The following is a 16,897-nucleotide window of genomic DNA, read 5'->3' as shown; positions in this document are numbered from 1 at the left end:
GTGCCTTTTCCTTGACTGTCTCTCCTCCTGCCTGGAATGCTCTCCCTCCATACCTCTCCCTCTCTGCTTCCTTCTGAGGAAGGCCTTTCCTGAACCACAGCCTCTCACCTCATGCCAGAGCCTTCCTTCTGACATTATCTCCCATTTACCCTGGATAGGCCTTGCCCATACTTATTTGTCTGTGTGCTCTTCCCTCTTGAAACTGAGCTCCTTGATGGGATGGACCATGTTCTTGCCTTTCTTCGAATCCGAAGAGCTTAGCATGGGGATTAATTGGCCCTTTTCAGGTGTTTCAGTCATGCTCAATGCCTCAAAACCCCATTTGGGGTTTTCCTGGCAGAGAGATACTGGAATGGTTTGCCATTTCCTTCTCCAGCTCATTCTACAGATGAGGAAACTGAGGCAAACAGGGTGAAGTGACTCACCCAGGGTCACCCAGCTAGGAAGTGTCTAAAGCCAGTCTTCCTGACTCTGGGCCCAGCACTCCATCCACTGTGCCTCCCAGCTGCCTGATTGGTACCTAGTAAATGCTTAACTAATGCTTGTGACTTGACTATGACGATCAGACAGGATGAAAGTGGATGGGATTGTGTCTGAAAGACCTGTCACCTGAATAATGGAGGTGGGCTTCCTTTCCCCTCCATTTCCAAGACACGGTGCTCTGAAAGTCCTATATCAATATGCACCTCCCACAAAATGTTTAAGGGACGACATTTTTATTTCCAAGAGGGGATTTTCAAGTCCGTATCAAGAGAAGGCCTACCTTGGAGTGGCCATTCAGGTCAGATGCATGCCATACAAATGATCACAGCATGGAAAAATCATGTTTGCTTTAATGATGGAGAAAGCGCCCCAAGCTATAACATAAACACCATTTGGGGGGGATTGGGGTGGGAGGGTGGCCATCACCCAAGCCAAGGCTGGGCTGCTCTGCTCTAGGGTTTAACATTCAAGGACAGGAAGTCCCCACGAATGGTACATCTCAGACAGCGTCTTTGAGGACACGGAGGGGTGAGAGGCTTCCTGCCAGGTCACATGCCTGGGATGGGCAGGAAGGAACTGTAGTTCTCCCCTTTTTGCTCAGAGGGAACCAAGAGGCTTTCCAAATGACCAGGCGTAGAGGACTGACACATGGATGTCAACAAATCGATTCCTAGCTGATGGGTAGAGAACGCTTGGAAGTGGGAGCAGGAGGCCTGGACATGTCAAGGCTTGGAGACAGGAAGCAGCCACTGACATCAAACATTCTGAGCGATGGACCAAACCATTATCTTGAGCTACAGAGGGCCAGGGGAAGTTTTCTGAAACAGAGATTCTGGATGGGGTGGAGAGGGTGGTCATTTCTGAAGAGGCATGCTAGGAGAGAAGGAAGGTGATATCATCATGTTGCCCCGAATGGTGGAGAGTCTTTGCTGCAGTCATGGATATTTCAAAACAAGGCCGTATGAAAGGTATTGAGAAGTCACTGTGGCCCCTCACCCATCTCTTGTGCTAGTTAATGTCTTGCAAAGGAAACTGAGCCCTGGCAGCAAATGTCCATGATTGAGAACCCTAGACCGTCCATTCTTGGGATGTGGCGGGGAATCATTCTATATTACATATTTAGTCATGACAAATAGTCTAACATAATCACACTTTCTCTGATTGGTAGCAAAGTATGGATATCTTACTAGAAGAGAGCCCTGGGATAAATGCTAAATGCTCTTATGTTCTCCCTCCCTCCCCCAAGTCCCTTCCCACCCCCAACCCACCCTTGGCTTCCCTCAAAATTCAGTTTCTACCAATGCATTCCCATGGAAACCATTGCACTATGATGTTCTACCAGGAAAAGAAATGGGCAGCACTGGCTTCACAAAATGGCGGCAGAGCAAGAGGCGATGTTGTCCCGTGGAATCCTTGGCAACTATGTAGCATGGATATCACGTGGCCCAAGTCCAGTCCCACACAGAGGCTTTGGTGGGGAGGAGCAGAAGATTCTCCTTTGTTTGAACCCCAAATCACAATGAGCATGCAAGGTTGTTTCTTCAATGGCATTAGTGGAGGTGCTTGTTGGCAGTGTACCCCTTGTGTGTCCCTGTGGTTGGTGAGGCAAGATTAAACCAGTTGATGAATGACACCGGTGGAAATCTCGTGGGATGCGCTGACACAGGGAGTACCTTTGACCTTTTTTTTTTAAAAAAAGGAAAAATCCCAAACTTGGATCCTTATACACAATTCTGTTGAAAAGGAACTTTTAAGCTCTTTAGAAATATATTTTTAAACTACAAGGCTACCCCATTTGGTTTTTTATGAACATTATTTTTAAAAAGTCCCCACCCCTAAAAATATGCCAAGACTGTTCATCACGACTGCAACAGTCCCTCAGGCATGATGGAATCTCGCTAAACCGGCAACCACCAGTCTCTGAAGCGCATACAGGGATGCTCTTAGGGGTGGGTACTGGACCATTTCTCCATCAGGCAATGTGAAGCCCAACTGGTTGGAGTTGAGTGTCTTTGCATCAGTGGTCCCGAGCACAAAGAGGCGTGCTTCAAGGGATGCTCAAAGTGGTTTGCAGCTCCATAGCCCCTCGTTGGATTTCAGAATCAGGACCCAGCCACTCCCCAATGATCAGCAAGATCTCCTTGGTGTCAGGAATGCACGAGAGCTGTACACAGTCACTGAGCAGAGGCAGCTCCTGGGTCCAGACAAGAACATGCCGGTCAGAATTGTGTGTATTCATTGGAAGCTGATGCAGCCAGAGAACTTGGAAGGTCCCTCTGGAGTGCCCTCTTGTCTCAGGGGTTTGTTTATACAATGGAGCCTTTGGAAGAGGATAAGTGAATGGATTGTATCCTGATTGCCAACGTCCTCTGCAAGTCCTGGAGTACATCCTGACCCGAAGCTTCTCCATTTTTATCATACAAAAGCTGCTTGAAGGCCTCGTTCTCAATGAGGACCATCATGTTCTTAAGGAAGTAGCCTTCGCAGTAGGTCGAGAGCTCCGTGACACCAAGGAACTGGGGAAAGAGGAAAAGAAGACAGTGAGCATGATCCTTATACCTGCCAAGTCACAAGCTAGACCCACTGAGCTAGGGTTGGAAGGGACCTTGGAGGCCATCTCATCCAACTCCCTCTGTTTACACATAAGGAGACTGAAGCCTCGAGAGGGAAAGAGGTTTAATGAAACATAGACTTGGGGTATCTGTGTGGCTCAATGCATTGAGAGCCAGGCCTACAAGATGGGAGGTCCTGAGTTCAAATCTGGCCTTAGTTGCTTCCTAGCTGTGTGACCCTGGGCAACTCACTTAATTCTCACTGCTTAGCCCTTACTGCTCTTCTGCCTTAGAACCAATAATCAGTATTGATTCTAAGGAGGAAGGCGAGGGTTTAAAAAAAAAACAGAAACATAGACCTAGGTCTAGAAGGGACCTTGAAAATTGCCTGGTCTAATCCCCTCATTTTACAGATGAGGAAACTGAGACCAAGAGAAGCAAAATGACTTCCCCAAGGTAACAAAGGTAGACTTTGAACTCGGGTCCTCTGACTACAGAGGTGTTTTTGTTTTTGTTTTTTTTGTCACTGTACCAGCTTTCTGCTAAGCAGCTTTAGTAAGCTCATCTACCTGTGAGGACCAAACCTGGGTTAAAACATAGTAAATGCCCAGGGCCTCTCACCTTAGAAGGCAACTCAGACCAAGGAAGGAAAATAACATTGAAAGATGCTCAAACTGATCAGTGGAGTAACTTATTGTGATTCTGGAGGAACCTAGATCCTACATCTGGATCTGGATGAGACTTTAGAGATTATCAAGTCCAACCCACAACAAATAAAGAAACTGAGCCTCATTTTCTTAACTGGAAAAATAGGGGGTTGAACTAGATAGTCTCCAAGGTCTCTTCTACCTCTTAATTTATAATCCAGTGATATTCCCTGTGTGACTATGAGCAAAGTCACTTTTCCCTGGGCCTCAGTTTCCTAATCTGTATCATGACCAGATATCTGGACCAGAGGATGGCTTCTAAGGTCCTTTCCAGCCCTGTATCTATGATGCTATTAGCTCTCTTCTTGGCAGAGATGTGGCAAAAATGAGGCATCGATTTTCCAGGCTGTTCAGAGTGTTTGTTTATTTTGCTAAGCTGTCCCTATTTCAATGGGGCATCTTCCTCCCTTGGGCGGGTGAGGAGAGGGCAGGGAGGACAAAGGGAGGGATGAGACACTGATATATGACAACTATCTAAGAAAGGAAAAATCATTAGTGACAAATTTGCTTTTTAAAAAAAGCGTATTGCTTGCTGGCCTACATGGAAAGCATGTCCATGACCTTGGCCTCATTAGCACAAAGCTCTAACCCACTGAGCTAACCATCTGCAAGCAAAAAGGATGTAGCATTTAGGACATAAAAACCGAAAGGTACTCAGTGGTATCTGTTACAAGGGAATCACTTTAAAGACTGATATATATTAATTTAAGGTCGCCAAGGAATCAGCTATGTAATTCCTAAATGAAAAACTCAAGTCAGCCGTCAGCCTTTTTTGGAGTTTAATTACAATAGGAGTAAGAAGGGAATTAGAGATATATAGAGAGAGAGAAAGGGGAGAGAAGGGAATAGGGCTTAAATACCCCTTCTGTTTAGGCTGGGCCAAAAGGCCCAAGCCCTTAGATAGCTGGGGCAAAGAAAGGAGATCAGTCCCTATTACTCACGTGTCCAAAATGGAGAAACAGTCTCAGAGGCCCCCACCTTCAGCTTCCTTCAGAGCAAACTTCCCCAGAGCCCAGCAACCACACCGACCCAAAAACTCAACAACCACCTCTCGAGTCTCCAGACCCTCCTATCTTTAAGGAAACCATCCAAGTTCCTCCCCTCAGTCCTCACATCTACCAATCACTCTTCATCAATTTCCCTGTCAATGGAGGCTCTCGCTTAACCCAGGACCGCCCAGAGGTTTCTGGCTTTTTGCACATGTCTGTTGAAGGTCATATTTTCCAATGATTAAATCTATACTCCTTTGTTACAGCCCTTTCTAAATCCTGTTAACTTGAGTATGGTAGAGATTGGAATAATTAAATTTTGATCTAGGCTGCAGCCCTTACTCAATCTTATTAGGACTGAATAGGGTGGAGTATCTCCATTGTATCAATTCTAAAATCAATCAAGACTCAAAGAAATTCCTGTTCTATGCTCAAGCATAGGTCAAAGTCCTTTCCATTGTTCAGCAAAGGGTTTCTGTCCTAAAGTACTCTTAAGAAGGGAAGAGAAGGAACCTCCCATGCCAATGGGGTTCCCATTCCAATAGACAATCAGTAAGAAATTTTCCAAGTATGAAATATCCCAATGGTGAAATTTTCAACAATTATAAGTCTAAGGAAATTTGAGGTTTACAATCCCCCCTGATGATCATTGGGAGACTAGTCTCCCCATTGATCATTTAACATAATCATTTTGTAGTTCTAAATTCACTTCTAACTAAAGATATACACAATATTCAATTTTCTAAGAGAAATTAGAATAGTGAGAGAGGAAATAGAAAAGAAAAGAAAGCAAAACCAATGTTTGCTAGGCGCATTGACAGAAAGCCAAATTAGGGGCAGTCCCTTTTGGCATAAATGTTACAATAAATGTTCAATCAAAAGTTCAGTCCAATCAATCACATCGAAAGTTCATTCTTAATCTTCTTGATGAAGTGTAGGTTTTTGGCATCTTTCTGCAACAGTTCATTCTCTGGATATAAAAGTTTCAAGCTTCTTTCTTGAAGATCTTTTCTCGAACAAAAAAAAAATTTTTTTTATAACAGTAAAATCTTAAACAAAAGTCTTGGATTTTTATAAAAATAAAATCTCAAACAAAAAAATTCAAAAATTCTTAGATTTTAAATTAAAATACAATCCCCCCTGAAGTAAGTATTAAAAAAAAAAATATCAAGTTTAGCTCAGAATGCAATGTTCAGTTATGGGGTTGTATGTGTCAATTATCAAAAGAATAGAAAAAATAATCAAAAACATAAGAAAAACTCAAAATAGACCTTGTATAGGTCCAGTTTAAAGTAATTTCTATCCCACAAGTATGTAGGACAGAATGCAGTAATATTTCACTTAGCCATTTGTAGCCAAGACTACAGGAAGTTGCCATAATATAAGAAGAAAAGAATTAGAATTCTATTTATTTAAGTCCCAATCTAAGTATCTGTCCCCAAACTCGATAATTCTGTCCATAAATCTGGAGGGTGTTTCGTTTTCCTTTTGCTTAATTTTTTCCAGTTCCATCCACTTATCTGTACTGTCCGCACATTCCTTCATGGCTGTGAGGATGGCCTCTCTACAACGGTATAGTTGTAGATAGTCCTCAGGATTATTATAGTCCCATTCGGGATCCTGAGATGGCCAATGTGCTGCATTACGCCCCCGGGTTTTGTTGACATGAGCAATTATTTTATTTTTTTCACGTTCACTTAAAAAAGCCTGTAGTAAGCTCTCAACGTCCTTGTAAGACGGATTATATTGAAAAAATATGTCTCCCATCTTTTTTGTTACTAGAAAAGGATCTTGTTCATATGTGGGGATATTTCGTGTAAATTCATTTATTTCTTGGGGAGTAAACGGTATCCTATGTCTTAAAGTCACCACATCCCCATTTCGTCCTATTTCAGGTACTTCTCTTAGAGGAAACAGGCCTCTAGTTGAATTTTGCACCTGTGGGTCAGTTTGACAAGGACAGGTTTCTCTAGGAGGACAAGATCTCCCTTGCATTGGAATTTGGTTTTCTGTAGGAGAAGGAACATGAGAAGCTGGGATTGCAGGGGAAGGGTTTTGGGGATTAAATTCAGACAAGATTTGCACTGCACGAGAGAAGCAATCTGTTAACTGGGCTATAGGGAAGGTGTTGTCCATCTCTATTTCAGGGAAGGAAATTTCCTCATTCAAAGGTTCAGAAACAGGTCTGTTTCTGGTAGAGTGGGTGTTTGCCCATTGATCCTGTAAGAAACATTTTAGATCTTCTAATTGGGCTTGCATTTTTTCCTCAATTTTTCCTATTTTATCTTCCATATCTCCCATTTTATCCTCAATATTTCCTATTTTATTCTCAATATTTCCTATTTTATCCTCAAGTTTTTCTATTTTATTCTCAATATTTCCTATTTTATCCTCAATTTTTTCTATTGTATCCTCAATTTTTTCTATTGTATCCTCAATTTTTTCTATTGTATCCTCAACATTTTCTATTTTATCCTCAATATTTTCTATTTTATCCTCATTTTGTTTTATTTTATCCTCATTTTGTTTTATTTTATCCTTATTTTGTTTTATTTTATCCTCATTTTGTTTTATTTTATCCTCAATATTTTTTATTTTTTCATCTCTAAATATAGTATTGAGGAGTACAAAAATGACAGTACCTATTAATATAAAAATTTGGAGGTATCCTTCATTCCTCAATGCCCCTACTTCTTCAGCTGCCATATAATTGTCAAAGAATGTAGTACTCATTTTTATATGTATATTTTGTAATTTCACAAAACACGTGGGGAGCAGGGCAAAGCAACAAACTTTCCACAGGTTTTTTTTTTTTTTTTTAATCCAGGAGGTTGTTCCTTAAGGGAAAGGATATTTAGAAACAGTTCTTCCAGCCAGGACTTTAGAGTCCTGTTGCTGAGATTTAAAAACAGCTGTTTTCTGTCTATCAGAGTCACACAGCTGGGAAGTATCTGAGGTCCGATTTGAACCCAGGACCTTCTGCCTCTAGGGCTGGCTCTCAATCCGCTGAGCTACCCAGCTGTCCCTTAAGATTAAAGGGAAGAAAAAGAAAAAACTGCTGATTCCAATTTAACTTAAGGAGAAAAGAGAAAAAGTTTTTTTATACTCACGTGTTCTAGCAGCTGTGTCTTTAAGCCAAGTTTTTTTTTGTTAAAAAAAAAAAGAACTAAGTGGTGAAACAGTATAGTAAAAAGGCAAGGAAAAAGTTTTATTGAGAGGATTCTTTAGACTCCCTTCGTGGTCGCCACAATGTTACAAGGGAATCACTTTAAAGACTGATATATATTAATTTAAGGTCGCCAAGGAATCAGCTATGTAATTCCTAAATGAAAAACTCAAGTCAGCCGTCAGCCTTTTTTGGAGTTTAATTACAATAGGAGTAAGAAGGGAATTAGAGATATATAGAGAGAGAGAAAGGGGAGAGAAGGGAATAGGGCTTAAATACCCCTTCTGTTTAGGCTGGGCCAAAAGGCCCAAGCCCTTAGATAGCTGGGGCAAAGAAAGGAGATCAGTCCCTATTACTCACGTGTCCAAAATGGAGAAACAGTCTCAGAGGCCCCCACCTTCAGCTTCCTTCAGAGCAAACTTCCCCAGAGCCCAGCAACCACACCGACCCAAAAACTCAACAACCACCTCTCGAGTCTCCAGACCCTCCTATCTTTAAGGAAACCATCCAAGTTCCTCCCCTCAGTCCTCACATCTACCAATCACTCTTCATCAATTTCCCTGTCAATGGAGGCTCTCGCTTAACCCAGGACCGCCCAGAGGTTTCTGGCTTTTTGCACATGTCTGTTGAAGGTCATATTTTCCAATGATTAAATCTATACTCCTTTGTTACAGCCCTTTCTAAATCCTGTTAACTTGAGTATGGTAGAGATTGGAATAATTAAATTTTGATCTAGGCTGCAGCCCTTACTCAATCTTATTAGGACTGAATAGGGTGGAGTATCTCCATTGTATCAATTCTAAAATCAATCAAGACTCAAAGAAATTCCTGTTCTATGCTCAAGCATAGGTCAAAGTCCTTTCCATTGTTCAGCAAAGGGTTTCTGTCCTAAAGTACTCTTAAGAAGGGAAGAGAAGGAACCTCCCATGCCAATGGGGTTCCCATTCCAATAGACAATCAGTAAGAAATTTTCCAAGTATGAAATATCCCAATGGTGAAATTTTCAACAATTATAAGTCTAAGGAAATTTGAGGTTTACATATCCTAATGGCTTCAATGAATTAGTATTTCTATTAACTCAGCCTGCTTGAGAGGAGACTGGGCCCTTATACTCATAAAATTTTGAGGTTAGAAAGGACCCTAGAGCCCCACTAATCCAACCTCCTCATTTTTCAGATGAGAGAAGCCAAGTCAAAAGAGAGATAAATGACTTTCTTTAGGTCGCCCAGCTAGTGACAGAGTCAGGATTAGAACCCAGATTCCTGGATGCTCAACCTTGAGCTCCTTTCATTCTATCATGCTAGAGCCATAGAATCATGGGACTTTAGAGGCTACCACAACCCAGGGGACCTAGAGGCTTCCCTCTCTCCAACACAACAATTACAAAGCAACAGAGCCAGAATTTGAACCCAGGTCCTTGAAAAATCCAGAATTCTGTCCATTATCCCACAGCTTCTATTGACCTTTCACTCCTGGACTCCCTTTCTCTGGCTCTATTCTATCCCCTGGATTTGCTGAGCCTGACCTGATCTTCCTGTTAGGTATCTCAGTAGATAGAGCTGGGAATAAGGGAGGTCTGAGTTTGAAGACAGCCTTAGACACTTGCTAACTGCAACTCTGGGCCAGTCACTAAACCTCTGTCTGCCTCAATTTCCTCAACTATAAAATGTGGATAATAATAGTACCTATTTTCCGAGACAGTTGTAAACATTAAATTAGATAACATTTTTAAAGTGCTTAATAAACCACAAATGATACATAAATGCTATTATTAGTAAAGGATTCTATAGGAAGGTTATTATTATTATTTTAAAAGTCTTACCTTTTGTTTTAATATTATTTCTAAGTCAGAAGAATGCCAAGGACTGGACAATTGGGGTAAGTGACTGGTCCAAAGTCACAGAGCTAGGAAGTGTCTGAGATCATATTTGAACCCAGATCCTCCCAACTCCAGGCCTGGCACTCTGTCCACTGTGATACCTAGTTGTCCCTGCTGGCTATTATTAATGGAACCCCACATAAATGCTCACTATTATTATTGGTAGGGTCCTGGTTATCCTGCCACTTACTCCTTGGTCTCCGACTGCTCCTACCTTTGGCTTACTCATTTGATATACGAATTTTTGCTCGCTTTTTTTTTTTGCAGCTGTGTACTAGAGCCAGTTCATTCCAAAGAGCTAATTGTTAAATATTCAGTGTGAGCATTTCTTTTCACATTGAAATCAGTACTACAAATCTGGGCTTCCCTGATTGTTTTGTAGATTATCAGGACTTAAGAACGTGATGGAGAAAATATTAATAATGTAGGTAATGTTTTGCAGAAGCCTTTTTTCCCCTCCTAGAGAGTTGGTTGTTAAACATTTACCAGCACATCCTTCCTCTTTTGTAAATAAAGAAACTGCTGAAAGATGTGGTCTCCAAGTTATGGTCCTCCTAATTCTGGGGAGCTTTGATGGAAAATCAGAATTGCTAAAATAAACTCATTGCTGGCCTCTTCCTATAAAGAAAGTTGTCACAAGGGGTTAGATTTGATGTTATTGTGAGCCTTGTTGATGTTTGGAATGTGGCTGTTTGTATCTGCCTTCTCATATTGCCTAAGGTTCAAGGCCACAGGCTGATTTCCCTCCCCCACCCCCCAGTTCTTATTATACCATTTTCAACTCACAGCACCATTTGCCAGTAATGGAATCCATGTGAAGCTGGATTCTGGTCTGGTGGGAGAATATTTATGGTATGGGGTGAAAGGATAAGTGGCAGAGAAGGGGATGGATGACACTGTGATGGGGCAAGTGCTGACTCTACCATTTATTATGTATCTCTCACCACACCTCTCAGCCTCAGGTTCCTTCCCTGTAAAATGCAGATGGCAGCCCTATGATCTCTCTCACTGGCTTGTAGTTAAAGAAACATTTAGTCAAATGTTATCATTCTACTGTGAGAATTATGTAAAGAGAAGGCAAAAAGAAAGAAAGAAAGGAAAGAAAGAAGGAAGAAGGAAAGGAAAGGAAGGAAGAAAGGAAGAAAGGAAGGGAGGGAGGGAGGGAGAGAGGGAGAGGAAAAAAGAAAGAAAGAAAGAAAAAAGTAAGAACAAAAGAAGGAAAAGAAAAAGAGAAAAAGAAAGAAAGGAAGGAAGGAAAGGAGGAAGGAAGGAAGAAAGGGAGGGAGGAAAAAAGAAAGCAAGAAAGAAATGAAGGAAAAAAGACATTTCTACATGATTTCGCTTTGAAGGTAAGAGAGATCATTCCTAGACTAGGGCAACAACATGTTGGTTGGTTTCTCTGCCTCAAGAGTCTCTCTCACTCCAGCCCATCCTCTACTTGGCTGTCAGAGTGATCTTCCTAAGCATAGGTCAAATCATGTCACTCCCTTTACTCAATAAATTCCAGTGGCTCCCTATTACCTTCTAGATCAAATACAGAAAAACCCAAAGGTCTTAGCTCTAGATTATTATCCCTCTTTCAGGCATTTAAGCCTGAACTTCCTAGCATTTGGAATAACCTTAATAAATGTTTATTAAAAGACAGACAGGAAAAAGAAAGAAAGGAGAAGAAGGAAGAGAGGGAAAAAAGAAAGGAAGGAAGGAGGAAGGTAGAGAAAGGAAGAAAGAAAGAAGGAAATAAAGAGGAAAAAGAAAGAAAAAAATACAGACCAAAAATCAGAAATAGAAAGATATAAATAGTTAGATTATAGATAGACTAGACATATGGATAGGTAGATTAGAAGATGGATTGATAGATGGATAGATGGGGGGGGGAGAGAATACCTGGAAGAAAAACTGGGATTTTTGTTTTTGAAAGTCGCAGTTTTGTCATTTGTCTCTTCTGGAGAAGAGCTGAATGCAGACAAATAAATCAATAAATAATTCCTTACCCAGGTCTCAGCTATAAGGTGAAGAGGTTGCAGAGATGACCAGTAAAGCATTCTCCAAGCCTTTGGTCACTTAGTTCCCTAATACCCTGGTTTGTGGAGGATCCCAGTTAGGTGGCCTCTGGCTGATTGGGGTTTTACCCTATTTTTGTATGCAGGAATGTAGGAGAGGACAGGTAATTTTTTTTCTCCCTAGAGCAGTAGATAGGTCTAAAAATGGATTCTAGGATGATTGGGTCATTGACCCAGAGTGAGAAGAGACCCTTAATGGCCATCTAGAGAATTGCCTTTATTTTACAGAGGAAAAACTGAGGCTCATAGAGGAGTGACTTGTTCAAAATCATGCCACAGATAGTAGTTAGCCTCAGCATCCCAAATTTAGATTTGGAAGAAATCTCAGAGATCATCTGGTCAAAGTGCCTCATTTTATAGGAGAAACAGGCATGGAGGCGTTAAGGGATTTGATGAAGGTCTTGCTCCTAACAGCAGGGATCTAGGAAGGTGCTGGACTGCTGCCCTCCCTTCTTCCTTCAGCGTGTGACATTTGATTGGTCAATCAATCTATAAGCGTTTATGAAGAATCTACTGTGTGCCGAGAACCATAATGAGGAGAGGGAAGGCAAAAGGAAATAAGGCTTTCTGTAGTACCTACATATGTCAGACAGGGTGCGCGGGGCTTTTTACTCAGGGCTTTTAGCACTTTGTCCCAAGGAACCAATGTGGGCAGGTGTGTTTCCTCCCCAGGGGTGGCAGAGTTCTCTTATTACAGTAGCTGCTTTCCCTTTGGCACTCTGCTAGTGTGCAGTGCCATGCTCTGTGACCATCTCTGCCTCTTCCTCCTCCTCCCAAGGTCCTTTGCCTTATGTCCTATGTTCCCCTTAATACCTTACTCATGGTGGCAGAGAGGTGACTATTTAGGGCACTGGGGCAGGGCCAGGGGCCACTAAATGGGACCTAAGTCTGCCACCTCTGTTCTAGGGCATGGGCTGCCTTCTCTCTGCCCCAGGAACAAGAACAGCTTTGATGATATGGATATCATGGGCACAGAATGACCCTCTCTGGGACATCAAAGTCTGGTGAGAAAGTCACCCAGACACAGTCCCACTGTGTTTGCAGCAAGAAGCTTTTTCCTATGTGGATGCTCTTTCCCCCAGGAGAAGGGCTGTGGGCATTACCTTGGCATGGTTGTAGATATCCACACAGTTGTCTGTGTTGATGCCTTTTGCGCATATGATCTCGCAATGTCGCTGCAAAGCTTCGAGCTGGAAGAACTTGGCAGCGGACAGGAGCTAAAAAAAATCCACACAAATGGAGGCCATCAGTCATGCCGCCTTGAATGGGACCGACTCTCAATGTACATAAGAGAAACCTCCCTGTCACCTCGGATTCCTCCCTCTTGCTTGCCGCTCACATCGAATCAGCCTCATCTGGTGAGTCTTTCCTCGAAGTACTCCATTCTTTCCTCCTTGTCGCTATCCTTCCAGGCCAGGCTCTTATCGCCTCCTACTTGGACTGCTTCCACTGTCTCCTGACAGGTCTACCCACTTCCTTTCTTCTTCTCCCCTCTAATTCTTCCTAAAAACATCACCAAGGCAATGCCTTGGTCTTCTCATTCTTGTACCCAAACACCTTCTCTGGTCCCTTACTGTCCACCAAACAGAAGTCCAAATCACTTAACCTTGACAGTCCACCCAGCTCAAATGTCCACTTCTTGAATCAACAGATTGCAGATAGGTTTCCCTCATGCTTTTCATACACTGGCACATATTTGGGCTATTTATGTATATCAGTGTTGCCAAACTCAAAAGGAAGTAGACTCCTGTGAGCCACTTACTGACTTAGAAAACCACGAATAAACATTATCTATGTTGTATTGTATTCTTATTTATTTTTTAAAAACCCTTACCATCTCTCTTAGAATCAATACTGTGTATTGGTGCCAAGGCAGAAGAGAGGTAAGGGCTGGGCATTGGGGGTTCAGTGACTTGCCCAGGGTCACACAGCTAGGAGGTGTATAAAGCCAGATTTGACCCCAGGGCCTCCATTTCCAGACCACATAGACATTTTCTTAAGAGAAGTTCCCTATAAAGATAAGCTCCTTACCTTTCCTACAGAATAACCTTGTATTTTTTTGTATCTACATAAACAAACATGTGGTAACCACTAATGGAATGTAAGCACCTTGAAGGCAAGAACTATTTTACCTTCCTCTTTTCAAGCTCACCACCCAGCCATAGAGGGCCTGGCATATTACAGGCATTTAAAAATGTGTGTTAACTGACTAGTGGCAAGGACCATATTTTATATATTTCTGTCTACCCCAAAGCACTTAACTCAATGCCTTGGACCAAGTAGGTGCTTGTTGAAAGAATGAAGGAAACCGACCATCAGAGGAGCTCCTGTTTGGCAGCAGCACCAAGGACAGAGTTACTGTTGTCGTGTATATCCTGTTACCCTGATCTCACATCAATTAGCCTAGTCCAGATCCACATTTCTAGTCTCTTGGGCTACTGGAACAGCCCCAGACTGGTTTTCCAGAATCTGAGCTCTGCTCCTGTTTCTCTTCCCTGCTCCCCCCTCCCATGTCTATATTCCTAATACAGAACTGGGGTCTCCTTGCCAGGGGCAAACTATGGTCCAACAGCAACACAAGTTTACAGAAACCGTAGGTGAAAGTGCACAAACCTCCATTATCTCGTTGTTCTTAATAAGAAGTGATTCTGGACCGCCACAGTAAAGATATTGCATGACCAGCTAGAAGAGATTAAGAAAAAAAAAGTTGTTAATGAATCCAAAACACGCCTAGATTATTGGTTTGAGGTGGCCCCACCTAGTGGCACTTTAGTAAAGGCTACTATGATCAAAGATGAGGCCCCTAGAAAGGACGTTAATGGTCTTATAGTCCAGCTCTCCCATTTTCTGTATGAGAAAGTTGAGGCCCCTGGAAGTTAAGTGCCTTGTCCAAAGTCATTCAGGTAATAAGTACAAGAGGTAAGATTTGAATCCAAGGTCTTTGACTCCAAAGTCAATACTCTTTCTTTTTCTAAACCGTTATCTTCTATCTTAGAATCAATATAAGTCTGGGTCCTAAGGCAGAAATGTGGTAAAAGCTAAGCAATGGGGGTTAAGAGACACACCCAGGTTCACACAGAAAGTGTCTGAGGTCATTTCTCTATCCATTGAGCCTTCTGGTTGACCCAGTCAATGTTCTTTCAGCTGAACAACCCTCAGGCTCTTCCTAGGTCCGACATTCCATATTGTGAGGTCCCTCATTCCTCTCATGTTCCCTGTTTGAAGAACCCTCCTGGCTCAGAAAACTCAGGTTCTAAGATCCAGCCTGGGTCTGACATGCCATATTCCAAGTACATTTTAGCTCTGATAATCCCTGCATCGAGGAGCTCCCAGCTCTGGCATCCCCTGCTCTAAGGGCCTCCCAGCCCTGACACTGAGTTCTGAGATCACTTCCAGCTCTGGTATGTTACGTTCTAAGATCTCAGCTGCCTCTTCCCTACTTCAGCTCTGACCTTCTAGGATTCTGTGAACACATGAATAAATCCAAACTAAACAACTCCTGCCTACATGCGTACTCTACCAAGACACCTTCCTCCTGCTGAATGAAGGCATAACCAGGCTTCCCCAAGTGTGCCCAAACCACCCCCAACAACCCAAGCCTAACGCCAGTGGAGATTCCCCAGCAGCGAGATGCTATCGCTGGCAAATGTCTACATGAGCCCACAAACAGCTCTGAGTCCGTGTCTGCCACGGGGCCAACGTCAGGCTTCCCCGATCACTTGCCTCGTGGCGTGAGCACGCATTGGCACTGCCGGTGGCAACCTCAGCGTTTGTCAAATGGGAACCAGCTATCTCTGCTTTGACCCCGCTTAGTTGTGGGCACGGAAACAAAAACGAATGCGTTCCTGCTGGGCAGTCAGCTTTAGTAACACTCATAACTATTTGTAACGCTCATTATAGCTAATAACTATAATACTTATCACTTAGTAACTCTAACATTAGCTCATATTCCTCGAGTGTTACAGTTTAGCATCTCCCTTCCCTGACAACAGCAACTTGAGGAGTATTTTTCTCTTTGTTCCTCAGGGGAAGAGACAGAGGGTCATAGAGGCAACATGACTTGCCTAGGGTTATGTACAAATACTCACTGTCAGACATCCTTCAACTTTCATGTCTGCTGGTTTCTCCCTGACTATCCTCATCCTCCACAGAGACTTCAGGGGCTCAGAAATTTCAGCTTCAGATACTTAATATAAAATCAAAATCAGGAAGCTCTGTGTTCAAATTTGGGCTCAGACACTTACTAGCTGAATGACTGTGGGCAGGCCACTTAAACCCCTTTTGCCTTAGTTTTCTCATCTGTAAAATGGGTAGGAGAGAGAAATATTCTGGTATCTTTGCCAAGACCCCCTAAGGGTCATGAGGAGCAGGACATGACTAAAAATGACAGAACAACAATAATTGAATTCAAATCTGAGCAAGGACCACTTGGTAACTCTCATTTGGTGGGATGAAGACCCTCGGCAAGTTGTTTTCTGGCTTTGTCACAGTGAAGAGGTGTTGACCTACTAAGCGGCTCCTCTCCGGATTTTCATTTCCATAACACCAACTGCTTATTGGCAGTGGTAGATCCTTCTGAGAGCCTTTTGATCTGGCCAGTCACAGCTGGACACACTATGGACATCACTATGACATTTTGATGTCATTATGGTCCTCTTCAAGTATGAAGGACAACAACCAAACAACCACTGGACACTTCCACTTGGATATTTCATAGACATTTTCATCCAACATGTCCACCACTGAACTCATTATATTTCCCCCTAAATCTTCCCCTCTTCTCTGCCCCTCTCTATCCTCCTAGCCTCTCAGCTCCACAGCCTCGAGAGCATCCTCAACTCTTTGTCTGTGGCCAGATCCTTAAACCTTCCCTCCGTCCGATCCCTGGCCTCCATTCACACAGCGGCCACTTGAGTTCAAGCCCATATCTCCCTGAGAGCCTCCTAATGAGGTTCCCTGCCTCAAGAGTGTCCCTGCTCCATTCCATCCTGCACTGTTGCCAAAGCAATTTTCCTTATTGCTGCTCTGAACGTGTGAATCAGTCAAGTAGTAGCTTTCTAC

The 16,897-nt window shown here is 42.7% G+C and overlaps 1 protein-coding gene across 1 annotated transcript in view; it reads right to left on the bottom strand.

The window, feature by feature from the left end:
- Nucleotides 1-699: 699 nt before the first annotated feature.
- ABTB3 (ankyrin repeat and BTB domain containing 3) overlaps nt 700-16,897 on the bottom strand; it is a 333,469-nt gene continuing 317,271 nt past the window's right edge. Inside the window, 3 exon segments of the mRNA XM_056798814.1 lie at nt 700-2,999; nt 12,940-13,053; nt 14,450-14,518. Of these exon segments, the coding sequence (XP_056654792.1) occupies nt 2,790-2,999; nt 12,940-13,053; nt 14,450-14,518 (393 nt within the window). The 3' untranslated portion in view covers nt 700-2,789.

This window comes from Monodelphis domestica, chromosome 5 (genome assembly GCF_027887165.1).
Source record: "Monodelphis domestica isolate mMonDom1 chromosome 5, mMonDom1.pri, whole genome shotgun sequence".
NCBI classification, from domain to species: Eukaryota; Metazoa; Chordata; class Mammalia; order Didelphimorphia; family Didelphidae; genus Monodelphis; species Monodelphis domestica.
Note: the sequence above shows the minus strand (reverse complement) of the source record. Positions and strands in the feature narration are given on the sequence as shown.